This window comes from Chelonia mydas, chromosome 4 (assembly GCF_015237465.2).
Source record: "Chelonia mydas isolate rCheMyd1 chromosome 4, rCheMyd1.pri.v2, whole genome shotgun sequence".
Classification (NCBI taxonomy): Eukaryota; Metazoa; Chordata; order Testudines; family Cheloniidae; genus Chelonia; species Chelonia mydas.
In genome coordinates, this window is record NC_057852.1 from 110,462,314 (window position 1) to 110,489,079 (window position 26,766).

The 26,766-nt window shown below is 40.5% G+C and overlaps 1 protein-coding gene across 14 annotated transcripts in view; it reads left to right on the forward strand.

The window, feature by feature from the left end:
* Nucleotides 1–26,766, forward strand: part of LCORL (ligand dependent nuclear receptor corepressor like) — a 183,669-nt gene that overhangs the window by 100,782 nt on the left and 56,121 nt on the right. For 13 of the 14 annotated variants that reach the window (XM_043544599.1, XM_043544600.1, XM_043544602.1 and 10 more), the window contains one exon: nt 13,924–14,178. In XM_043544599.1, the coding sequence (XP_043400534.1) occupies nt 13,924–14,178 (255 nt within the window). Of the gene's footprint in view, nt 1–13,923; nt 14,179–15,926; nt 16,112–26,766 lie in introns of all 14 variants that reach the window. The other variant, XR_006290178.1, reaches the window with a different exon arrangement.

The window sequence follows — 26,766 nt, forward strand, 5'->3', positions numbered from 1 at the left end:
ATCGTTTGGGACCTGAAAAAGCAGGAAAGCTTGTTTTTCTTTTCCAGATTATGAACAAACAGGAAAAGGACAGTGAAGACAACTGAGTTAGTTGCAGAAGCCAGTATTTTAAGTTTCTCATGTTGACCTGGCTGACATAGTCGATTTAATTTTTAATATTTCATTTAACTATTTTAGTTAAAAACAATTTAAACAAAAACAAACCTGCTTTTAGAAAACTTGAATGTTTAACTAAATTCAAAAATTCATATGCTTGTTTTGTGAAAATATTATATATTTGTTGTTGAAGAAAAAAAATCCAGAATACATAATGTTGTTGTTGTAGTTAAATAAAACAATTTAAATGTCTGTCTGGTGATGTTCTCCTCCTAATACAGCCTGGCAAGAAAATCCTCCAAATATTAATGATTAACCTGTTGAATTGGAGATAGTTCACCTCCCAATGACTTCATAAATATCTGCTTCAGTTACCTTTGGTAAATGAAATAACCAAATGATCATTAATTTTAAAGCTGTATCAGAAAATTAATCTGAAAAGTTTAAAAAAAAAACACTTTAAAAATGTATACTGTGTACCTTATAAAAATGAAACCTATATCTATCTCTGAGTTATGAGGAATATCTATTAAGGTTATAACAGCCAACAAGAACGCACTTTTATGTAGAAATCCATGATTAAATCAAGTCTTCCTGACTAATGATTTAAATCAATTTGATTTAAATCAAATCCACCCTGGTGACAGGGGATGGATCTCTTGATGGTTACCTGTTCTGTTCATTCCCTCTGAAGCACCTGGCACTGGGCACTGTCGGAAGACAGGATATTGGGCTAGGTGGTCCTTTGGTCTGACCTAGTATGGCCATTCTTATCAACAAAAAACATAAGAACATATGTACTTTTGCTGCGCAAATCAGCCCTCACAAAAGGTTAGTCTGTTTCATGCAACCGGGATCACTTCCAATAGTAAGTGCTTCCCTTCATCCTCTCTTGTATGTCCCAGGGTTATTGTCAAAAGTCGTGGCAGTGGTAGCAGCTTATCTACATCAGCTGGGAACAACACATAAACTTAATAGGGGCTTCTCTAGGTGCAGTAACAGCCAGACCTTACCTCCCTGTGGACAGGCTTACAACTTTAAGAAGCCTAATCTCCCAGGTTCAAGTAAGCCACCAGACGTTGGCCAGAAATTGTCTCCAACTACTAAGACATGTGATAGCTTGTACTTTTGTAATGCAACACGCCAGTTTACATCTTTGCTGTCTGCAGCGGTGGCTCAGAACAGTCCATCTCCAGAGCAATTGCTGTCTAGACAGGCTGCTGTCTGTCCATCAGGTGCCAGACTCACTCAGTTTGTGGAAGGAGTTTGTCTGTTTAGGAGTTCCTTTTACCCAATGCAACCGCCCTTCCCCCACCTCACCATCATTATAACTTTAGAAGCATGCCTTATAGGTTGTGAGTGGGCATCTAAGGACATGCATCACTCAGGGCAAATCATCTGCCCAAGAGTCTTCTGCACATAAACTTTGTGGAATTAAGGGCTGTCAGGAATACCTGTATCCGTAAACAGAGGTCAATCCATCATAGTCATGACAGACAACAGAGCCGATGTGCTCTATATAAATCATTGGGGCTAAGCGGAGGGAGCAAGAGCCCCCTGCTTTTGTGCTCAAGCACTAAAAGTATGGAACTGGTGTATAGTCAACATACTCATCTCAAGCTTGTACTTTCCAGGGATACAAAACACCATGATCAACAATTTGAGCAGGCACTTCTCCCAAAATTAAGAATGGGAGCTAAACTTTCAGATTTTCAAATGTATTCTTCTGACTGGGAGGGGTTCCAGAAATAGAATAATAGATTATCAGGGTTGGAAGGGACCTCAGGAGGTCATCTAGTCCAATCCCCTGCTCAAAGCAGGACCAATCCCCAACTAAATTATCCCAGCTAGGGCTTTGTCAAGCCTGACCTTAAAAACGTCGAAGAAAGGAGATTCCACCACCTCCCTAGGTAACGCATTCCAGTGTTTCACCACCCTCCTAGTGAAATTTTTTTCCCTAATATCCAACCTAAACCTCCCCCACTGCAACTTGAGACCATTACTCCTTGTTCTATCATCTGGTACCACTGAGAACAGTCTAGATCCATCCTCTTTGGAACCTCCTTTCAGATAGTTGAAAGCAGCTATCAAATCCCCCCTCATTCTTCTCTTCTGCAGACTAAACAATCCCAGTTCCCTCAGCCTCTCCTCATAAGTCATGTGTTCCAGTCCCCTAATTGTTCTTGTTGCCCTCCACTGGACACTTTCCAATCTTTCCACATCCTTGTAGTGTGGGGCCCAAAACTTGACACAGTACTCCAGATGAGGCCTCACCAATGTCGAATAGAAGGGAACAATCACGTCCCTCGATCTGCTGGCAATGCCCCTGCTTATACATCCCAAAATGCCATTAGCCTTCTTGGCAACAAGGGCACACTGTTGACTCGTATCCAGGTTCTCGTCCACCATAACCCCTAGGTCCTTTTCTGCAGAACTCCTGCCTAGCCATTCGGTCCCTAGTCTGTAGCGGAGCATGGAATTCTTCCTTCCTAAGTGCAGGACTCTGCACTTGTCCTTGTTGAACCTCATCAGATTTCTTTTGGCCCAATCCTAGACAAATCAGAGGTCCCTCTGTATCCTATCCCTACCCTCCAGCGTATCTACCACTCCTCCCAGTTTAGTGTCATCTGCAAACTTGCTGAGGGTGCAGTCCACGCCATCCTCTGGATCATTAATGAAGATATTCAACAAAACTGGCCCCAGGACTGACCCTTGGGGCACTCTGCTTGATACCAGCTGCCAACTAGACATAGAGCCATTGATCACTATCCATTGAGCCCGACGATCTAGCCAGCTTTCTGACCACCTTATGGTCCATTCATTCAGCCCATACTTCTTTAATTTGCGGGCAAGAATACGGTGGGAGACCGTATGAAAAGCTTTGCTAACATCAAGGAATAACATGTCCACTGCTTTCCTCTCATCCACAGAGCCAGTTATCTCTTCATAGAAGGCAATTAGATCAGTCAGGAATGACTTGCCCTTGGTGAATCCATGCTGACTGTTCCTGATCACTTTCCTCTCCTCTAAGTGTTTCAGAATTGATTCCTTGAGGACCTGCTCCATGATTTTTCCAGGGATCTCTTTGCCCCACCACTGCCAACAGAAAGTTCAGGAAACTTTTTTTGAGGGGAGGGCTGGATCCTCAGTCCATAGGGGATGCCTTCCTGTCCTCTTGGATAAAGGGCCTTCTCTATGCATTTCTGCTGACACTGTTGATCCTGAGAGTGGCAAACAAGATCAGGCAAGACAAAACCGAAGTCCTCTTCACTGCACTGACTTGGCCGAGAGAAGTCTGGTACCTTTACCTGATTCACCTCTCCTCCATCCATTCCCCGTGTGCTGTCTCCAGTCAGATTTTTTAACTCTGAGCTTGACTCCTCAATGGTTCTCGGTGATAGGAACTTCCTGTTTGACAGAGGTACAACTGGTTCTGTTCGAACAAAGGAACATTTCTACTAGAAACACTCACCTCAAAAAATGGGAAGAGATTTCACCACTGGTGTGTCCACTAACAGTTTTTGTCTGCTCTATCTTCCCTCTTCACTATTCTCAGTTGCCTGATGGAATTTAAAAAAAAGTCTTTTCACAAGTTCTGTCAAGGTTCATTTGGTGGCTATCGCAGCCTTTCATTCACAAGTAGAGATTTTCTGTGTTTGCTCACTCCACCGTATGTTAAATGGTGGTACATTTGCAAATGAATTGTAGCTCTGCAGTTTCTCTTTGAAGTCTGTTTTTGAAGATTTTTTTTGTTGAAGTATGGCTACTTTAAATCTGTTATAGAATATCCAGGGAGATTGAAGTGTTCTCCTACTGGCTTTTGTATGTTCCTATTCCTGATGTCTAATTTGTTTCCATTAATTATTTTACGTAGACTGTCCGGTTTGGCCAATGTACATGGCAGAGGGGCATTGCTGGCACATCATGGCATATATCACATTAGTAGATGTGCAGGTGAATGAGCTCCTGATGGTGTTGCTCATGTGGTTAGGTCCTCTGATGGTGTCAGTAGAGTAGATATGAGAACAGAGTAGGCAACGGGGTTTGTTACAGGGATTGGTTCCTGGGTTAGTGTTTCTGTGGTGTGGTATGTAGTTGCTGCTGAGTATTTGCTTCAGGTTGGGAGGCTGTCTGTACGCAAGGACTGGCCTGCCTCCCAAGGTCTGTAGGAGCCTTCAATCTCCCTGGACATTCTATAACAGATTTAAAAGTAGCCATACTTCAACCAAAAAGCTTCAAAAACAGACTTCAAAGAGAAACTGCAGAGCTACAATTCATTTGCAAATTTAACACCATTAATTTGGCGTTGAATAGGGACTGGGAATGGCTGGCTCACTACAAAAGCAATTTTCCCTCTTTTGGTATTGACACCTCCTCATCAATTATTGGGAGTGGACCACATCCACCCTGATGGAATTGGCCCTGTCAACTCTGGTTCTCCACTTGTAAGGTAACTCCCTTCTCTTGTGTCAGTATATTTATGCTTGCATTTGTAATTTTCACTCCATGCATCTGAAGAAGTGGGTTTTTTACCCATGAAAGCTTATGCCCAAATAAGATTGATCAAGGGGCTGATTAATTTTTTCCGACAAGTTAGAAAGTCTACTCCTGCATGGAATTTGAACTTGGTTCTTAATTATTTCATGAAACATCTGTTTGAACCGATGGCTAAATGTTTGTTGCTTCATTTGTCGATGAAGACATCCTCCTTGGTGGCCATAATTCTGCCCAGAGAGCAGGAGAAATGGGTTCATTAATGGCAGATTCACCCTTTACAGTATTCGTCAGAGAAAAATAATTGTTACAACATCCTAAGTCCCTACCTAAATATCTTTTAACATTCATGTTAGGTAACCAAGTTTTTCATTTGTCTTTTTTCCCCTCCCCACAAACCACAGCAATGTAGGGAGGAAGCTGTCCTCCGTACTTATATGTTAGAAAGGCATTAGCCGTCTATCTGGACAGAACCAAACCATTTAGGAAGTCTCCTAGAGTGTTTGTTTCATTTGTGGACATATCCAAGGATTCACAGTTTCCTGGAGAGTTTTAAGGTTGATTTCAGGATATATTTTTCTGTGAGGCTGCTAACGTTCCACCTCCTTCCAGAGTATTAACTAATTTTACAAGATCCCAGTCTATTTCTTTGGTGCTATTGAGAATAGTTCCAGTTGCAGGAATTTGCAGAGCTGCTACTTGGTCTTCATTCATACTTTCCCCAAACAATGCTTTTATACTTGCTGCCAGATTAGAAGCTGCTATTGGCAATCCAGCTCTGTCATCACTCTTAGATCCAGCTCCAAAACTCCTTAATCCTTCAGGGAATACTGCTCGGGAGTCAACTGAAGTGGATTGCTCATAGGGATGCTACTTTTAAGAAGGAGAGGTTGCTCACCTTGTGCAATAACTGGAGTTCCTTGAGATATGCATCCCTACGGGCACACCACAGTCTGTCCTCCTTAGTCTTTGTTTCGGAGTTTCTTCTTCCGGGGCTTCGCAGCAGAGAAAGAACTGAGGGTGGTTCGCCTGCGCAGCTTTACATATCCTCGGTATGGGGCATGAGGATGTCTGGAGAACATGCATTGGCCAAACACACTGCTACTGAAAATCTTCAGTCAAAAGCACATCTATGCATGAGCACATGAAGTGGAGAACCCTTCTGGGGACGCACATCTCAAAGAGCTCTAGTAACTGCACAAGATGAGTAACCGCTCCTTTCTTCACACGGCTTCTGGTAGCCTATGAGCCCAGTTGTGGCCACAGCTTAACAGAAAACAATAGTTCCACTAAAAGTGGATCAGTATTCATCTGAGAAGCTCTTGACTTCAGCCAGCCTTTCTCCAGGAGTTGAGTGCTGGAGGCCTGTGGTCCTCTCTGGTCTGTTCCAAACAAACTCTGCTCTGATCTCTCCTCGTAAGCTGTTCCTTCCAAGTCTGACATCTCTCACAAGTGGGGTGCGGCTGACTGAGCCCATACTAGTTTATTAACTGTGTGGTGCCCAATGTGGGGTTTGTATACCTCATCACACCCTCTGTAGACTTTCTAAAATGTGTGTATATCCAAACCACCAACTAAACTAGTCATCTATGTTCTCTACAAAGGGCCATCCCAGTATAGTGATCCTGTATAGTATAGCTTAGAAGATGGACTTGAACATTTTTGGCATGCTAGTAGAAGCATTGTTTAATAGGTACAGCACCTAGAACATGGGGGCGGTCCTGATGCTGGGGACTCCAGACAGTAACAAATAATACAGCAGGGAGACTCAAACTGGGGGTCATGACCCCTTAAGGGGTCACAAGGTGGTTACATGGGGGTCATGAGCTGTCAGCTCCATGGGGCTGACAGCCCCGAGCCGCCATTAAATTAAATTACCTCTTCGATTTTTAATTTATAAAGGGGGTCACACTCAGAGGCTTGCTGTGTGAAAGGGGTCACCAATACAAAAAGCTTGAAAACCACTATAATACAGAGTAATAATAATTACAGTTACTCAGTAGCTCCATCATTGTCTTCCCTTGTATTTTGGACTGGAATGTTGAGAAATCATGGGCAGAAAAATTCCACCTACGCCTCACTGACACTCCTGAAGCTGGGAGCAATACCTACCTTGGTCCCAGTACCAGCGAGGGACCTGCATCTCCCTGGGCAAAGGTTAGAGCAACCACAGAGCTACTTTCTGTTAGGCCAAATTCTTAAGGACTGTTCCACTGCCTGAGGAATGGTGCACACACACATACTGGGGAAATCCTCAGCTGCCCAGTGGTTTGGGAAAAATAGGTGGCCTGACTTCATGTCTAAATGGAACCACATTTAAATAGCTCTTAGCTATAGTCATGACTTCCTAAGAAATAATAAAACACATCTTTGCACTGTATTACTAGGGTGTTCATCCAAAGTGTATTTGGTGCTACCTACTGAGGATTAAAAAAAAAAAAAATCCATAACCACACTATGTATAGAGAGATGCAGTTTATTTTTTTTTTGCAAGAGTGTATTTATTATATTTACTGTTTTCACATTCACTAAATTAGTTACTATTATGTACATACAGTGAAACACTTCTGCTAAGTAGAATATTAAACTTTTTAATATTTTGTTCATTTGTGTAAAAAATACAGTTTTAAAAGCACAGTTATACATAATTTTTTGACTTTGTCATATAATGTAACTGGGGCATATGTATTGTAATTTAATTACTTCAACCTAGCAAGTCCTTTATTGAATTTATCTTTTAAAAATATTTTTCAGTATTCATCAACATACTTTTAAAAATTACATTTCAGTACTTTTGCATAAGTAAATTTTTACTTGACAGAAGTATACAGTATGTGATTGAAAATCCTGTATAAATCCAAGGTCACATATTGTTTTCATTTGAATTTTTCTCATTGACTGGTAGCACACTCAAGACCCACAACACTTCAACCTGTCTTCTCCATTATATCTTCTAATCAGTTCCCTGCCATATCATATTTGAAAAGAAATGCTAGGTTTCTCATTTTTTTCCCCCCAAACAAGTTTTTCTAGTCCATATGATTCCTCCACCATATGAGAAGTTAAAGAAATATGATCCGTCTCGGAAAGAATAGTAGTATAGTGCACACTCTCTCTGTATATTATTTCAATAACACTGATGTGGCCAGATTACCAACAGATTCAGATGTGGTATCTCACTAAGTCAGGGTTGAGTTGGGTACATAAATGAACAGAGGAGGAACACATAGGGAGTATGAGATGCACATCGTCCCCAAGGAAGTTGCTGATATTTTTAAAATCTGGTCTAGACTAACGAAATTCATGTTTCTTGAAGATTTTTCACCAGGATTTAAGAGGGGTGATGTTTTCAGGAGTGTAAATACAGAATTTCACACAGCTCTGATCTTGAACCCAGTCTTTCAAAGTTATTATCAAGAACTTTGTGGCCTGATTCTCACTTAACCTTTTAGCTGCAGAGCTCTTAGATAAGTTATGTTATTTATAAGAAAAATCTGGACCTGATGATGTGAAACCAAAGTAGCATCTACTGGTAAGCAAAGTGATTAGCACCTCAGGGTTTATTTTTAGATTCTCTGTGGGTCTTTCAGTTAAATATATACACCCATACACATAAGTTGTATGTGCTTGTTTAGCATTGACCCAAGAGTTCTTTAAAGAATTGTAGAAAAACAAATATAAAGTAGTCCCATGTTTAGGTATAAAGATAATAAAATATGAAATTGAAAGTACTATTTATATTTAAGTCATGTGCAATCTTGAGTCATGTTCTGCCTCTTCCACACACACACACATTCTCCATATATTAGCTTTTTATGGTAAATAAGTTTAAATCTGTAAATTTACGGTAACTGGCAGTTGAAGATCTGGGTTGATTTTAATGGATTTTTTTCCATAGGTCATATAAAATTGGAAAATGTTCAGAAGGGATTTTTTTCTTAAAGCCTAATATTTGAGAGAATGTTTTGATGGGAAATTTGAATCTCCAGTGTTCAGACTGAGTGAAAAGATGACTTCTGCAATTACCAGCTTTGCAAGTTCAACCTGGGTTCTAACAGTCAGTGTGTGATTTACACATGATCAACAGTAAAGATTCTGAAATTGGAAAAAAACAGTAATTTTGTGGATACAGAGAGATTGCTGCTACATAGCTTACTCTCCACTATTATGTTATTTCAGCAACTTTGATAGTAATTGTATTTCACTAAAGATGCCAGACGGGCAGATTTTTCATTCCTGGTTTTTGTGCTCCCTAGCATAACATAGGGTGAACTCTCCAAGTTCTGTAGTTTTTGTGGTTCCTAAAGGCACAGAGAGTGTGTTGGGGTGCAAGCCACCTCACCTTCCCGTCTTCACTGGTGGTTGCATATTACCCAGGAATCTGTAGTTCTTTTCTAGTCAGCTCTTTCTTGACTGTATCAGCAAAGGAACTTCACTCTCTCGTCACTGCTCCAGCTGGTAGCCTGCTTAGTGTTGATCATACTTCAGATATCTTTTTGTGTTTGTTAACTTTTTGACTGTTACATTTTTCAGTAGCTCTTTTCTTGCTCTTGTTTGGGAACTTCAGTTCCACAGGTAGGCATTTATTTCTATTAGATGCTTCGGTGCTTTAATTTCACCACTTTGTCCTTGCATTAGCGTTTTTGCCTTGATGTCTGTTGTTTCATCGCTTTGACACTTGTTGCCTTGCTGCTGCTTCACCTTTTTCACCTTGTTTTTTGTTTTTGGTTCTCCCCCCCGCCCCACCCCAAGCTTCCTTAAGTCTTTTTGGCTCTGGTCTGCATTTCAGAGTTCGCTAAATTACAAAGCTACTTGCATTGAGTGGTTTTTCTGTTTTTCAAAATATCATCCACTGCCTTTACCCTTAAGGAGCTAGGAAGATTACTTAATGGAGTCAGTGTCCATGAGGCAGAAAAATATCAGTAATAGAGAAGTGTGCTTGCTGTGCCCTGTGCCAGGGTGTTAGATTGTAATGTGGTAGGGAGTATTACATCTCTCTCCAACCATTCAGGCATCATGTGGATTGCCTTCAGGGCCTCCTCAGGGAAGTCCTGGAGATTCTAGATGGTGTCTTAAGACTGACTGAGATTGTATCCAAAGAGAAATTCTTAAACCATAAGTCTTAGTTGTCTTCAGCTGCTAACGTTAAAAATTTATGTCAGCACCACTGACGTGCCCTGCACTTCATGCGGAGTCCCTCATACCCTTGGAGTCTTTGCGACTGAAAATTGGTGGTACTGAGCTCCTGCTCATTGGATAAGGTATTGCCTCTGAATAAGAAGCATTGGCAGGAGGCTAGAGATAGCCAGCTGATCTCTTGTGCTTCATTGATGAAGCCCCCAACTCCAGGCAGCTTTATATTCAGATATCCATGATTCCCTTTTGTTTCCAGGGCTTGAGGTTGAGATGGAGCTAGGAATCATGAATGGCAATACTTGGCTCCTTCAGATGTTGGAGTACTGCTTTCAGTGGTTCCCTCTAATGCTGTACCATGAGCTGTCAGATTTCTTGGCGCAACCTGAACTTATTTTTGTACTGTTTTGGCACCTCTGGTGTCGGTGTTCTTTGCGCAGTGTGTTGATGCATCCCAATGCAGTGTTGACACTTAAGACCAAACCATCATATCACCTCATTAGTTCTTCAGACATTTGGGTGGGGCAGGGTGCTGTCATTGTTATCTGGATTCTGAAGAACTGGAGAACTCATCTGATAGCAAATACACGCCAGCATGGAGAAGCAGCACGCTAAATGTTGAGATAGGGCAAGTCCAGGAATTTTCAAGGGCTGTGATATGTGGGTCAGAAACCCAAGTCCAGTAGGGCTGCATTTTTCTTGTTATCTGTCTTGCAGCTGCTGGTGACAGAAATGTGACAGGCAACTTATACCACTGCTCCATTCTTGGAGACAGTTGTGGAAAAGTATATCTTTCCAATGGATGGCATCAGTCATGTGTTCCTCCCTTCCCACAAGAACCTGGTGACCAACACAACCATGGTTCAAGCAAAAACCAGTCAAACACATGGCACCAGACCCCAGAAACCTCAGGTTCAGAGATGGAATTAATATGGACAAAGAAATTATAAATCGGCAGGTGTAGCCTTTTTGTATTGTGATCTATTGGGCCTTCAAAGCCAATGTGCAGGTCATGCTTTGGAAAAATGTGTCTGTGTTGGTGGAGTCCTTTCACAAGGGCAAATACTAGAATTGCATCATTTTCAGACAGTCATTGATGTGGATAATAAGATAGTAACAGCCTAAGTTAAAGGAATGGATGACTGTATGTCTGCTTCTTTGCTAGCTGCCAAATAGGTACTGAATAGAACCTCTGAGAGGAATGGGTGGGTACTCCTATAGAGAAGGTAAGAGTTGAAGGCAACCCTGTTTTTTCTGTATTTTGTGGTTGGGTCCATTGGGCTTCTCACAAGGGAAGGAGGGGAAAGAGAGAGAAGCCCCATTGAAGAGGCAATTTGCGAGCTTGTTATCCCCAATGGCCACTGGTTGCCTGATTCTCCTTTCAATTGGGAGCACACATGTTCCCCTTCTTGGACAGATGGCTGGTCAAAGACACAACTGAAATAATTCCACCTCACTACCGGATAGTTTGAGTAGTTTATGATGCACCCTAATGGCTTCAGTTCCTCAGCAAACAGTAAGAGAAAGTAGGAGCCATGCTAGACATGGCTCAGCTGAATGCCTTTTTTGGCTCAGGGCAGGATCCCAGACAGCCCCAATTAGAGAAAGCATAAGCAGTGGAACAGCTCAGACCATGCTGTCAGTGTTCGATCTCCTGGCTGCAGCTGTGTTAGTAGTACCCTGGACAGTCCCCATATGAAGCAAGTTCATTTGATCCCAAGATCCAATTGAAGTATGCATCACAGGGACTTGTGCATCACACTTGGGTGACATGATCCTAGTGGCAGTCCAGCAAGCTATTGCCAGTTAGGAATTGACTTGCAAATACTTCTCTTCCAAATTGTAGTGAAAAATGGATACAGCCAACCTGTGCTGCTGAGCCCACATTCAGGGATTCCATATTTAGGAAGTTGGGCTCTCACGGAACAGCAGTTGCACATCATTCTTGTGGAGAGGAGCGTGGTCCTAAACACATTAGAGATAGCAGATCTCTGAAAGTGCCTAAAGGTAGTGCTGATTCAAATGCACTCTGACACCCACATTCTGTATGCACAGGTAGGATGATAGTGGATCATGCCTTGATATTCAGAAGCCCTGAAGGTGTGGGAATAGTGGGCGCAGCCCCACCAACATTTCTGGTCGCCATGGGTGATTACTCTGAACCAGGATGCCATACTCCATCCCAACTTGACAGCCCTCACTGATGGTTTTTAGTAGAGCTTCATCAGCATACTGTCTCCGAGTAGGAGTACTGTGTCAGACTGGTCTCTTTGAAACCATTTGTTAGAGGACTTAAAATTTGTAAGAGGTAAAAGTTCAGTGATGTAGTAGGCCCACGTGGGTTTGAGCCCTTTAAATTCCTCAGTCCCCACTAATTAAACCTGCTTAATCATCTGTCTGAGAATAATTTAAATACCACAGTAACTGCATCCAGGTTCATTTGGCAGACGTTTCAGCTTCTCAAGACCCTAGTTGAAGGGTAAACCAGTTTCTCTGCATCCCTTATTGTAAATTTTTGAGAGGCTTGACGCTATTGAAATCCCCATCAAAAAGTTCATGGTGTCATAGGATAGTGATATGGTCTTGACAAAGCCGATGAAAGTTCTCTGGCACACTCAGTACCTGTGAGCTCAAAAAAGGGCAGTGGTTAGATTCCTGGGTCTTGTGTACCACTTCTGTTGTTGGAGGGGGAGGAGGGTGGAAGAGAGGAGTATGACGCCCTAGCCAACTACTGCTGCCCTTAGAGACCAAAAGTCTTAGAGCTTGGGGAGTGGTGCCTGTCTTGTGCTAAAAAGCGCAAGTGAGAATTCTGCCAAAATTGTATCTTCAGAGAAGCAGAATTACAAGATAAGTAATCCTGCTTTATAAGGTTCCCCATACTCTTTGCCATGACATTTGGGCTGCTGTACAGCAATATTGCTGGAATATTTAAAGCACAATTAAAACATATAATGAAACTAAGGTTAACTATAGAAACCATCTTTTTTGTCAAAATAAAATGTGATTCAGACATGTAAGGGTTCATTGTTGAATGGGATATGGAGATTTAGCCATTCAACTCCATTGGATGATTTTTGTATCTGAGAGTAAATCCCATGTATTGCATTGAAAACTCATCTTATGTCAGCAAGAGTAGAAACTATAAGGGAGTAATGATCTATTTCGATAATCTTTCTAACTATTCTTATTCAGTGCTATTTTTTTATTTTTTTTTTGCTTTGTTGATTTGGCAGACCTTTTATATTACAGCAGAAGGTGGGATTTTACGTTATTTTGGTGTTTCTCAAACTATGGTCTATGGCAAAGTTGCGAGTGATCTGACGAGACCTGGCTAGTCACATGATGCTGTCTCTTTTCCTTTTTCCAGCTGGTAAACTGCATTAAAAGATGGCTAAAATATGTTACACTTCTAATACTACTTTTCTGTGTTGGAAAAATTAAGCAATTGCTGTTTTTGCCATAGGGATGTTATGTGAACACAAATTAAAGGAGATATGGCCCCATAATTGAAAATGGGAAAGGAAATTGTTCCCTAAGACAATAATTTCTCTATTAGAACATGGAAAAAGTTTGAGAAATCCAACGTTAGTTTATTACAGAACTACAATTTGTATGGGACATTTCTAATGACTTCTTACCAACTTGTCTCTGCAATCCTGAATTGACAATGTGGACAATGAAAATTAACTTAATGTGTAAGTGGAACAGCTCTTTGTCAAACTTAATCTTTGGAATATTCTGACGTTCTCAGAAAAACAATCAATACTAAGGATTAATTGTCTGTAAAACTGCATTTTTAAAATAAATAATATTTTGTTTGCTATAGTAAAAGTTCATTCTTAAAGTAACATTTTTGGACTACACTGTAACTTATAGCTTTATTTAATTCACTTGCACTGTTTTCGTTTAAACACCTTTCACACCTGAAATCACAGACCTAGAAGTCTACAAGACAGATTTCAGCTCAGTATATTTTAAAAATCAAAGGGCTGGATTCTGGCACCCTTACTTACATTAAGTAGTACCTTACTTCCCAGGTAATCTCACTGATTTCCATAGAATTACAGATGGAGTAAGGTAGAAAGGGATTCAAAATCTGGGCCAAAATGATTAAATTTCTTAAGTATTTATTGAAAGAAAGATAAAGAAAATTGTTTATTTATATTAATGCATGTGTTCCATGTGTTCTTTCCCCCCCAGATCTTCCTCAGAACTGTGATCCTAACATTCCCCTAGTTGCTCAGGAATTAATGAAAAAGATGATCCGTCAGTTTGCAATTGAATACATTTCAAAAAGTAGCAAAATTCAAGAGAATAGAAATGGTTCATCATTTGAACCAAGTCTGATATGTAAAAATATCCAAATGAACCAAACGGAAAACTCCCTTCAGGAAGAACAGGATAGCCCTCTAGACCTCACTGTGAATAGAACTCAAGAACAGAAAACTCAGCAAGGTAAATCTTTTGTGTCTGTTTCTTTAATATCCTGCTGTTTTGAAATTGTTTTCATGTAGAATTGTCTTATTGTCCAAATCTGAACAATTTAAAATAATCACTATTTTAAAATGTTTGTCTATCCAAAGTAGCATTCAATACATTAAAATAAATTATATTGTAGATTATTAAAATCCATGTACAAAAAAATCAGTTATTGCATGATTGATTTTTCTGTATTTTTTTCAGCATTAACAAATAGTTCTCTAAACAGCTGCAGAAATCTCATGGGAAAACTTTGAAAAAATTCTGTCAAAAAACATTTTTGTTTGTGTGCCATGTTTCCCTAAAAGCTAAATATCCCCACTCCTGGATCCATGCACTCAGTGACTGGTGGTGATTCAGCAACCTTTGGAACAGTAAAACTCTTAAACCACCAGCATAAACCTGCTGAAGTGTGATCTACTGCTTGCTTCCCTCATTTACTTTTTGCACCATTAACAGGAGAGAAGTATATATTACACCTGTTTGGTCGCTAAGAAAGCGAGGAAACCAGTGTATGATGACTTTATTGAAGAAATGGGATTTAGAAGCATGAAAGGGAGGGAGAGAAGATACTGGTGGATAAGTAGATGGTGTTCCAAGCACAGAGGGCAGTATGAAAGGAGGCACAAAGTCCGAACAGGAAAAGATGAAGGGAAAAGTAAGGATAGAAATTTAGTAGACGTGTATGAGGAAGTTTTAAATGGAGATTCTGTATATGTAGGGATGAGATATTGCAGAACATTGAAAGTAAGGACAAGGAGCTTGAATTTGTGTTTTGTGGGGTGGGGGTGGAGTGTTGTGTGGTTTGTTTTTTAAAGATGCTAATAAAGGGAATCGGGTGGAATGATGGCATAGTGACGACAGGCGATGGGATTTTGAATAGATTGAAGGAGGCAGGAGGTAGACAAGATGTTAGGATTGGTAATAAGTTCTTTTTGGATATTTGGCTCATTATGTTCGAGCTGGTTGTGGAACATTAAGGAAATATCAGAGACAAATGAAGTTTTTATGACTGGAGACCATCATGATATAGATATACAATTAACTGTTGTATCAATCCCAGCCTTTTGTCTGGCTTTTTTAATTTTTTCCTGCCTAATTTACCATATCTCTTCCATTTTTACTTGCATCTGTCCTTACAACCTTTCTCTGTTGGTATTTTTATTATTGGGGGTGGGGGGATGCTGACATAACTTACTTATTAAATTGTATCTCAGTCTCGCAGTTTGTTTGTTTTTATAGACTTGTTAAGTTACCTTTATAGAAACAGTGTAGGAAGAGATCTGGGATATCCTTTTTGCCACTGACTGACTCAAGGTACTGCTTTCCTTCTAGTACAGTATAGTAAGAGGTGCTGTTTTAGGCCGAAGCTCTCAGTAAAAACTCAGTATTTTGTTGAGAGATGGGAGGGATGAAGATATGAAGAGGGTGAATATAGCACCACTGCCCAAAGAGGTGGCACTGTCAGAATAGTTCCCTTGGGTCTCCAGGCCTGAATTTGGTCCAGCAGCAGTTCTGAGGGAAAGGTTGGTGATTCTGCCATGGCATTTGCAACTCTGAGATTAGGGTCCCCTTGTGCATATGCATTAAGATACAGTCTTTAATTATAGAATCATCATGATACTATTTTTTCCACATGGATGCCACTCCCCTCATTACCTATGCTCTGCTCTCACCCTCTGTGTTCCATTCAAAATGCATTGTTCATTTCTCCTGGGCACCAGCAACCAGAAGCATTGATAGCACAGGAGATAGACTCCCTCCTCTCATTTCCTGTGCCAAACACCATGGTGGCCCCTGATGGCTGGGCAGAGCAATTGCAGGGAAAATCCTGCTCACCACCTGCAGCCCTGGTGCAAGCCCCGTACAGACAGAATCTTCATTGACTGTTTCTGCCAAACAGTCTCAAGTGAGTATGTGTGAACTGCAGGGTTGTGGGGTTTTTTTTTGTTTGTTTTTTTGTTTTTGTTTTTTTTTAGATTTATGATTTGGGCAGTTTTTTTCATGAGAGCAGCAAAAGGCATATTCCTGATACCAGGGCAGCACCACCTTACACCATACCCTCCAGTTTCACATCCCTGCTCTAAAGCATGGAGATGCTAGTGTCTTAGTGAAATGTTTGTAAGAATTTTTCAAGATGGGCAAAACAACACAATTCTTTCCAGCCTTGCTCTGAGAAACACCTTATACTTTTTGGTGACATATTCTAAGAACATTTAGCCATCCAGCATGGAAAATTCAGCCCAAATGGTTGAAGTTTAGCAAAGTTAAATGAAAGCAACTAATGGAAAGTGTTAGGCGATTTTTACTTTTGGTATTGCTACCAGTTCTGCCTGTAATATGTTATGCTCTTGCTCCAGGGAACTGTGCCAGGAATTGTGGGATAGATGCAACAATCTATAGGCCCTGCAACACTTGCAGGAACTGTTATATGAGGATGGGCACACTGTGTACACCTAAAGCAGGGTGGTTAATAAGGATAGATTGTACTGTTGCTTCAGGTGCAATTTTCTCATATAAATGCAGCCATAGGAGAGCTGGGAATTACCGTGTTTGTCACAGAGGAGAATCATAAGGCCCTCCCCCAGTTGCTTTGTCAAAGGAAGAGATGCAGGAGCAGAGTCTGGGGAGTCACAATGCTGGACGAATATGCCTGTCAAGGCTGAATCTCCGCTCTGTCACTTTGAGTACAGAAGGTGGGGGCACGTAAGGATTTTAAAAATTAATACTTGCCACTCAAGGCTTGTATCAGACTCCCAAGGTTTCAGCTTTTCTCTGACCTTGGCTTGGTAAACGCTGCCACCACTCAAATGCAAAAAAACCCTTTGGACCCAGGAAGGAGCACTTGGGAATTCCTGCCTGTGGGGTACCCTCAAGCCCCCCCCCCCACCCCCCCACGGGGAAGAGCTGAGAAAGAAAACAAAGGAAATTAGCTGTTGCTACCAGCTAATCAAACAACATGTACGAACCTCTTTGGACACCCAAAATCCAATCCTGTTCTTAAAAAAGGTAAATTTTATTAAAAACAAAAAGGAAGAAAATACATCTGGAACTTAGGCTTTTGCTAGATTTTAGAAGAGCAATTTCAAAAATTAAGCACCCAAAATAGCTTTCTTGTGGGTTAGCTTAAAGGTTACAAGCAAACAAAAGCATCTGGGGTTAGCACAGAGGATTTCACAAGCCTTAGAAATAAACCCAATCGCGTCTTTCTAAACATTCCTAATTTACTTACATATTTGGGTTGTTGAAAGTTCTAAATATGATCTGATGGTTTTCATATCTGGTTAAAACTTTATGCAGCATTCCTGCTGCCCATCTCTTCAGTCCAGAGAGAGCAACAGACCAAGGGAAAGTTTTTTCTTTCCCAATTTAAAAAAGTTCTAGCCTTCCCATTGGCTCTTTTGGTCAGGTGCCCAGTTTTTTTTTTTTCTTTACCTCGGGGACTTTTTAACTCTTTTTATAGGTACAGCAAGTAGAGAACAGCTACCAAGAGGATTTTCACAGCTAGCTGGCTGTGTGTACATCAAAGGGAGCTACCCCCTCTGCTTCGTTTATCTCACACACCCCAAATCACAGATGGTGCTGGCCAGCCTGGTTCAGGTCAGGTCCACACCGTCTGGAATTTCTTCCCAGAGGTTTAGGAAGCAGAGTTAATAAAATACGTGCACCTCTAATTTTGCTAATAATTATATGAATAACCAAGCAGTACTTTTTCCATTTCAAGGACTACAATGACTTAGAATGCAGGTACATTTTTACCCCGCTGATTCTGGGAAACCTTTCCAGGAGAGTGCATCAGCCACTTTGTTAGAGGCTCCTGAAATGTGTTGTAATTTAAAATTAAAGTCTTGAAGAGCTAAACTCCACTGAAGAAGTTTTTTGTTAGTCACTTTGACTGTGTGAAGTCACTTCAGTGCAGCATGGTCAGTCTGCAGGTGGAACAAATATATGGATGTAGCTTCTCTAGAGCATACACAATGGCACAACATTCTTTTTCTGAGACTGACCAGTGGCTTTCCCTCTCAGAAAATTTTTTGTTCAGAAACACGACAGGATGGAATTGTTGATCTGGTCCTTCCGGCATTAAAACTGCACCCACATCACGCTCGGATGCATCTGTGGTTACGACGAACAGTTAGTTGAAGTCCGGGGCCATCAGTACAGGGTCAGACGTAAGGGCCGCCTTAAGCTGGTTAAAGGCTTTCTGATGCTTCTCAGTCCGCTGAACAGCGTTTGGTTGTTTTTTCCTGGTCAGGTCTGTCATTGGGGGTGGCAATTTGGCTGTAGTTTGGTACAAATGGTCAGTAATACCCGGCCAAGCCCAAGAAGGATTGGACCTGCTTCTTTGACTTAGGGACAGGCCAATTTTGGATAGCATTTATCTTAGCCTGTAGGGGGTTGATAGTACCTTGACCCACCTGACGTTCAAGGCCTTAACGGTTAATCCTGCCTCTCTTATGCGCTGGAAGACAACTTGGAGGTATTCCAGGTGTTCTGCCCATGAATCTGGGAACAGAGCCAAATCGTTGAGGTAGGCGACGGAAAATTCCCCAAATCCAGCCAGAAGATTATGTTCCAATCTTTGGAAGATGGCGGGTCCATTTTGCAGTCCGAAAGGGAGCACATTAAATTCATACAGCCCTGCATGGGTGATGAAGGCTGACCTTTCCTTGGCTGGGTCATCTAGTGCACTTGCCAGTACCCCTTAATTAAGTTCAAGGTGGAGATGAACTGGGCATGTCCCAGTTTCTCCAATAGCTCATCTGTGCGTGGCATTGGATAGTTTTCTGGGCGAGTTCCAGCATTTAGTTTACAGTAGTCCACACAAAAGTGAATATCCCCATCTGGTTTGGGAACCAAAACCACTGGAGATGCCCATGCACTCTCAGAGGAGCGGATTACACCCATCTGTAACATGTCCTTGATCTCCCTTTCTATTGCGGTTTTGGCTTGAGGAGCCATCCAGTAGGGTTGGGCTCCAATTGGGCAAGCATCGCCTGTGTCAATGGAGTGGTACGCACGTTCTGTCCGTCCTGGGGTGGCTGAAAACATTGGCGGGAAGCTAGTGCACAGCCCCCTTTCTTTTTTCTTTACCTGGGGGACTTTTTAACCCTTTACAGGTAAAGCAAGTAGAGAACAGCTACCAAGAGCGATTTTACAGCGAACTGGCTGGCTGGGTGTCCATCAAAGGGAGCTACTCCCCTGCCCCCTTCACTCCCCACTTCATTTATCATAATGCCCTTCAGCTTCTTGACCGTTAAACTGGACTGGACTGTTGAAAAATACTGGTCTGACAGGAAAGGGCCAGGGTGCTACCTGTGGCACCAAACTGGTGACCCAGGCTTTGGTTCCCAGATGTGGTAAGAAGACGCTGTTTGCTATTTTTATTCAGCTATGACCTTTTCTCTGGACTTAATGCTTCCTCCAAATCCAGCGGCATTAAACCTCGCAATGACAAAGGCTAACACCATTAATATATGTAAGACACTCAGGTAAACATCAGAACCTAATGCATGAAGTCTACAGCATCCTAAGCATTTTGCAGATTTTACTTTTACAATATGGTCTAGTGTTTGGGTGTCCACTAATTCAGTAGCTTCACCGTTGGGTATTATGCTGAATTCAAATAACTCCAGACTTTGGAGTTTGCTCACATGTCAAGAGATTTTTAAAATACATGAATGTTATTGAAACCTCCAGAAATTAAGATATTTCTCATATAGATGCTCAAGCTGGTACTCTATTCTTTAACCAAAAAAACATTTGAACCATTCCAAGAGGTGGTATTCTACTTCCTGTTCTTCAGAGTGGCCTTTCTCATGCGTTTTGTTTCTGACAGGATGATCCCCGAACTTCGAGAACTGTTATAAAATAATAATACTTTACATTCCATCAACAGAAGATAGTACTCTGTGTTCTATCCAATTTCTTCCCAAAAGTCAACACTGAGTTCACTATTACCAAAACACTGGTCTGATATCATTTTGCCAAACCCATTATTTCTAGAAGTCAGTTTCATAGTAGTCTTGATCTGCTTGAAGATTAGAGATTTATTAGTGCTAGCTATAGCTAAATTAAGCCATGATTTAAACTATACAGAGAGTTATTACTCTTATTGGCTTATAAAAGATCCTGATTTTTCCCTTAAATTATTAGATTTTCCAGAAATATCAGTGCATCCAGGACATTAATCCATCCCTTTGAGATTGCAGAGATTGTCCTACTGCATCAAGCATCTCCTAGTTCAATGGCAAAAAATGTTCACTGATGACAAAATCAATGAGAAGAAAAAGCCTGTGGACTGGGAATTGTAAATAGTCTAACTTTCCTCCATAATCTGCTCCTTTCTCTGCATGTCCACAGTATAAGGAATAGAGCTGCAGTCTCCATTTTTTTACTTTTTATATTGCTCATTGTTATCTCTGTTTACTGTGTGTACTGAACAAACAAAATATATAGTTAGACCAAGAATACAGTCTGTAAAGGAATTCAGTTAAGGATAGAGATATAAGTCTATCTGCCAAGATGCTGGTGATGGACTCATCCACTGTTGGATGGGGAGCTCATCTGTGTTAATGGAGCTGCCCTTTGAACCTTTGGCATCCTGTGCTTTATATCTCCTGCCTATGAAGACCATCTACTTTGATATATTTTCAAAGTATTTGAATGAAAACCGCCTTTTGGTTAAATCCCTGGCTGTGCTAACTGTAGCCTGCAGAGTTCTTAAATTCATAGATTCCAAGGCTGGAAGGAACCACTGTGATCATCTAGTCTGACCTTCTGTATAATACAGGCCATGCAACTCCCCCAAAATAATTCATAGAGCATAACTTTTAGGAAAACGTCCACTCTTGATTTAAAATTGACACTGATGGAGAATCCACCACAACCTTTGGTAAGTTTTTCCAGTGGTTTAATTACCCTCATTTAAAAATTTGCGCCTCGTTTCTACCTTTGTCTAGCTTCAAATTCCAGCCACAGGATCATTTTATACCTTTCTTTTTGAAATTGAAGAGCCCATTATGACATATTTATTCCTCATATCGATACTTATAGACTGTAATCAGATCATTCTTTAACCGTTTCTTTTTGTTAAGCTAAATAGATTGAGCTCCTTTTCTCTATCACTATAAAGCAAGTTTTCTAATCCTTTAATCATTCTCATGGCTCTTCTCTGAGTCGTCTTCAGTTTACCAACTTCCATCTTGAATAGTGGACACCAGAACTGGACACAGTACTCCAATAGCAGTTGCACTAGTGCCAAATACTTCGGTGAAATAACATCTCTACTCTTACTTGAGATTCCCCTGTTTATGCACCCCAGGATTGCATTAGCACTCTTTGGCTACAGCATTGCACTGGGAGCTCATGTGCAGCTGATCTGCCATCATGCCCAAATTTTTTTGAGTTGCTTCTTCCCAGGATAGAGTCCCCCATCCTGTAAGTATGGCTTACATTCTTTTCTCTAATGTATATGTTTACATTTAGTCACATTAACACATGTACTGTTTGCTTCCACCGACTTTACCAAGTGGTCTATATTGCTTTGTACTGGTGACCTATACTCTTTGTTATTCACCACTCCCCCCCAATTTTTGTGTCATCTACAAACTTCATCAGTGATGATTTTATATTTTTTCCAGGTCATTATTAAAAATGTTAAATAGTGTAGGGCTAAGAACCAATCCCTGAGGGACCCTGCTGGAAACACTCACTCGATGGTTCCCCATTTACAGTTACATTTTGAGGCCTATCAGTTAAACAGCTTTGAATCCATTTATAGTGTATTGGGTTAATTTTATATCCTTCTAGTTTTTAATCAAAATGTCATGCTGTACCAAGTTAACCACCTTACAGAAGGATAAGTATGTTACATTGACACCATTACCTTTATCAACCAAACTCATAATCTCATGAAGAAAATAACAGGTTAGTTTGACAGGATCTATTTTCCATAAACCCATTTTGATTGGCATTAATTATATTACCTCCTTAATTCTTTATTAATCAAGTCCTGTATCAGTTGCTCCATCATCTTGCCCATTATGAATGTCAGATTGGCAGGCTATAATTACCCAAGTCATCCTTTTTACCCTTTTTAAATATGTGGCACAACATTAGCTTGCTTCCAGTTGTCTGAACTTCTCTGGTTTTGCAAGACTTATTGAAAATCAACATTATTGGTTCAGCAAACTCCTTAGCCAGCCTTTTTGAAACTTTGTTGCAAATTATCCAGACTTAAAGATGTTTAACTTTAGTAGCTGCTGTCGAACATTCTCCTGAGATACTAGTGGAATGGAAAGAGTGTTATCATATGATACGACTAAATCATCTTTTTTCCCCCAAGTACAGAAGAGAAATATTTACTAAACACTTCTGCTTTTTCTGCATTATTATTGATAATTCTACCATTTCCATCTAGTAGTGGACCAATATATCGAAATATACACAAAATATATTTTGTGTATAGAACAACAGAACAGTTAGTGCTGGTGGGGGAGTGGTGCTATATGTGAAAGAAAGTTTAGAGTCAAATGAAATAAAAATCTTAAAATGAACCAAACTGTACAATACAATTTCTATGGATAGTAATTCTATGCTTGAATAGTAAGAATATAGCAGTAGGGATATACTACTGACCACCTGACCAAGGATGCTGATTGTGACTGAGAAATGCTCAGGGAAATTAGAGAGGCGATACAATTAAAATAATAATAATTAATAATGAGGGATTTCAACTATCCCCATGTTGACTGGGTACATGTCTCCTCAAGATGGGATGCACAGATATAGTTTCTTGACACCTTAAATGACTACTTCTTGGAGCAGCTAATCCTGGAACCCAGAAGAGGAGAGGCAATTCTTGACTTAGCCCTAAGTGGAGCACAGGATCTGGTCCAAGAGGTGAATATAGCTTGTCCACCACAGTAGCATTTAATTTCAGAAAGGGGAGCTACACAAAAATGAGGAAGTTAGTTTAAACGGAAATCAAAAGGTACAGTGCCAAAAGTGAAATCCATGCAAGCTGCATGGAAACTTTTTAAAGACACCGTAATAGAGACTCAACTTAAATGTATACCCCAGATTAAAAAACATAAAGGACCAAAAAAGTGCCAACGTAGCTAAACAACAATGTAAAAGAAGCGGTTAGAGGCAAAAAGGCATCCTTTAAAAAGTGGAAGTTAAATTCTATTGAGGAAAATAGAATGGAGCATAAACTCTGGCAAATGAAGGCCAAAAAAGAATTTGAATTTGAAGAACAGCTAGCAAAAGACTCAAAAAGTAATAGCAAAATTTTTTTTAAGTACATCAGAAGTAGGAATCCTGCTAAACAACCAATGCCACACTGGACAAACAAGATGCTACAGGAGCATTCAAGGACAATAAGGCCATTGTGGAGAAACTAAATGAATTATTTGTATTGGTCTTCAAGGCTGAGGATGTGAGGGAGATTCCCAAACCTGAGCCATTCTTTTTAGGTGACAAATCTGAGGAACTATCCCAGATTGGGGTGTCAGTAGAGAAGGTTTTGGAACAAATTGATAAACTAAACAGTAATAGGTCACCAGGACCAGAATGTGTTCACCCAAGAGTCCTGAAGGAACTCAAATGTGAAATTGAAGTATTAACTGTAGTCTGTACCCTATCGTTTAAATCAGCTTCTCTACCAGATGACTGGAGGATAGCTAATGTGATATCAATTTTTAAAAAGGGCGCCAGAAGTGATCCTGGCAATTACAGGCCGCTAAGCCTAACTTCAGTACCAGGCAAACTGGTTGAAAATATAGTAAAGAACAAAATTTCAGACACATAGATGAACAAAATTTGTTGGGGAAGAGTCAACATTGTTTTTGTAAAGGGAAATCATGCCTCGCCAATCTATTAGAATTCTTTGAGGGGGTCAACAAGCATGTGGACCAGGGGGATCCAGTACATATAGTGTACTTAAATGTTCAGAAAGCCTTTGATAAGGTCCCTCGCCACAGGCTCTTAAGCAAAGCAAGCTGGCATGGGATAAGAGGGGTCACCAAATGAAATTAATAGGCAGCAAGTTTAAAACAACAGGATGTATTTTTTCACACAACGCACAGTCAACCCTTGGAATTCTTTGCAAAAAGATGTTGTGAAGGCCAAGACTATAAAAGGGTTAAAAAAAGAAATACATAAATTCATGGAGGATAGGTCTCTCAATTGCTATTAGCCAGGATGGGCAGGGATGGTGTCCCTAGCCTCTGTTCCCCACAAGCTGGGAATGGGTGACATGGGATGGATCACTTGATGATTACCTGTTTTTTTCATTCCCTCTAAAGCACCTGGCATTGGCCACTGTCAGAAGAAAGTATACTGTGCTAGATGGACCTTTGGTCTGACCCAGTATGGCTGTTCTTATGTTCTTAATACCATTGTTAGGATTCTTTTTGTTCTTAATTGACTGTAAAAACTCCTTTAATCCAGCTGGCCATAGATTTTGCCTTGTGTCCCTTTTCTTCCCTTACCATTTTTATACAAGTCCTAGCTTCTGATTTGTATTTCTTACTGTTAACTTCCCCTTTCATCCATTTGTAATATTTTTTAAAAAAATTTTAGAATTGCCTTCACTTCCCATCCAAACCAAGTTGTTGGTTTAATCAATATGGCCTTCTGATTGTGGCTTTTTTGGGCAACTAGTAAAGCATTCTTAAACAATTCCCAATTATTCACATTTTTCTGATTAAATTCTTCCTTGCATCTAATTCAGCTCATAATTGTTTTCAACTTTGTGAAATTGACCCTTTTAAAGCATCAAATAAATATATATATCACTGGTTTAGGCTTTGTTCTGTTTGCACATTAGAAATGTAATCAAGTTGTGATCACTTGTACCTAAATTACCATTAATTCTCTTTCTGCCAAATAGCAGTTCTTCCTTACTCTGTAGATGGCATCTTTGGATGCTTCTTGGTCAGACAATGAACTAGCTTAAAATTAAGATGGCTGTGCTTTAGGAATGAGAGAAAAACAAAGCTTCTAATTTCAACTTTCAGGTCTTCATTATCTGTTCTGGTCCTACTTTCATGTACTCCTTCCTTCCTTCCTTCCTTCACCAAAACAATTAATGTTACTTCTACAAAGCCAGAGGGCCATCTTCCAGAAGCAGGGACCACAGTATACAAGAAATCCTTTTGACTGTTTCTGACTTACCAGACCATTCTATATTAGGGCTACTTCTTTTTCACCTCCAGTCACTTAGTAAAGTCTGTTACCAGTGGTTACTGTATAAATTTCTGCACCTCTTTCTTGTTCAAAATTGTTTTTCATCTCTTCAGTATCCCATTAAAGAGACAGAATGTCTTTTACACAATCATCTTGCCATAGGACAATGACTTCAGTCCTCATAGCTATTCTTGGTGACCTATTTGTTTATATAGCAATCAATAAACTTGCAAGAGGGAGGACAGAAGCAGCTGATCTTAGCCTTTGTCTTAAATTGCTCTGTTGCCACCTCTGAGGCTCAAGTCTGAGTTGACCCATTTAATCATATATCCCCATCATCCGTGGGAACTCTTTCTTATCCACAAATTTATAGGATATAAATCTGTGCTTTGACAACCACTCAACTACCAACTGTATGCAGTCGTTGTACTTCAGAAGCCTGTGTTTCCAGTCCTAGGCTCTTTACTTCACACCCCTACCTTGGCCTGTCATTGGCCACATGTTGTTCAAAGCACATCTCCAGAAGCATGGAGAGTCCAGTGATTGCATCTTGATGACTGTCTAATTCAGGGTAATTCTCTTTGAAGATGCAATTAAGTGTTTCCCTTACTCTTGTCTTTTTCCAAACCTTAGGTCTTCTGAACCCTGTCAGAATCTCCCTTATTCCATTCAGAATGTCATCCACATGGGAGTTCTTTTTCACATGGAACAGAACTGGTCTTGCTGCATTGTCTATTAAAAGACAATGTTATCTGGCTAGGTATTCCAAGCTCTTCAGCAGAGCTTTCTTCCTCCAGAGAATGGGCTACTTGCCCTCTTAAAACCTGTCTCACAGTGATTCCCTGGGTCCACTTTCTATTTCTGTCTCTTCTGCTGTACTTGGTAATCATGAACCTCTGCACATCTCCAGTGCATACTTAGCATCTTAAGGTTTGCTGCAGATGCCAGAATCCTTTGGCTTACTAGGTAGATACTTTTTCAGTGACTTGGTCCAATGCTCTCTTATTAGTCATTTTTATTATTTTTGTTTTGTGATGTTGCCTAGGAGCCCCAATTAAGGAGCATGGCTACATTGTGCTAGTCACCATACAGACATGTAAAAAACAGTCCCTGCTTAGGAGAGCTCACAAGAGATGTTAGAATTCTTTGAGGGGGTCAACAAGCATGTGGACAAGGGGGATCCAGTGGATATAGTGTACTTAGATTTTCAGAAAGCCTTTGACAAGGTCTCTCATCAAAGGCTCTTAAGCAAAGTAAGCTGTCGTGGGATAAGAGGGAAGGTCCTCTCAAAGATTGGTAACTGGTTAAAGATAAGAAACAAAGGTAGGAATAAATGGTCAGTTTTCAGAATGGAGAGAGGTGAATAGTGGT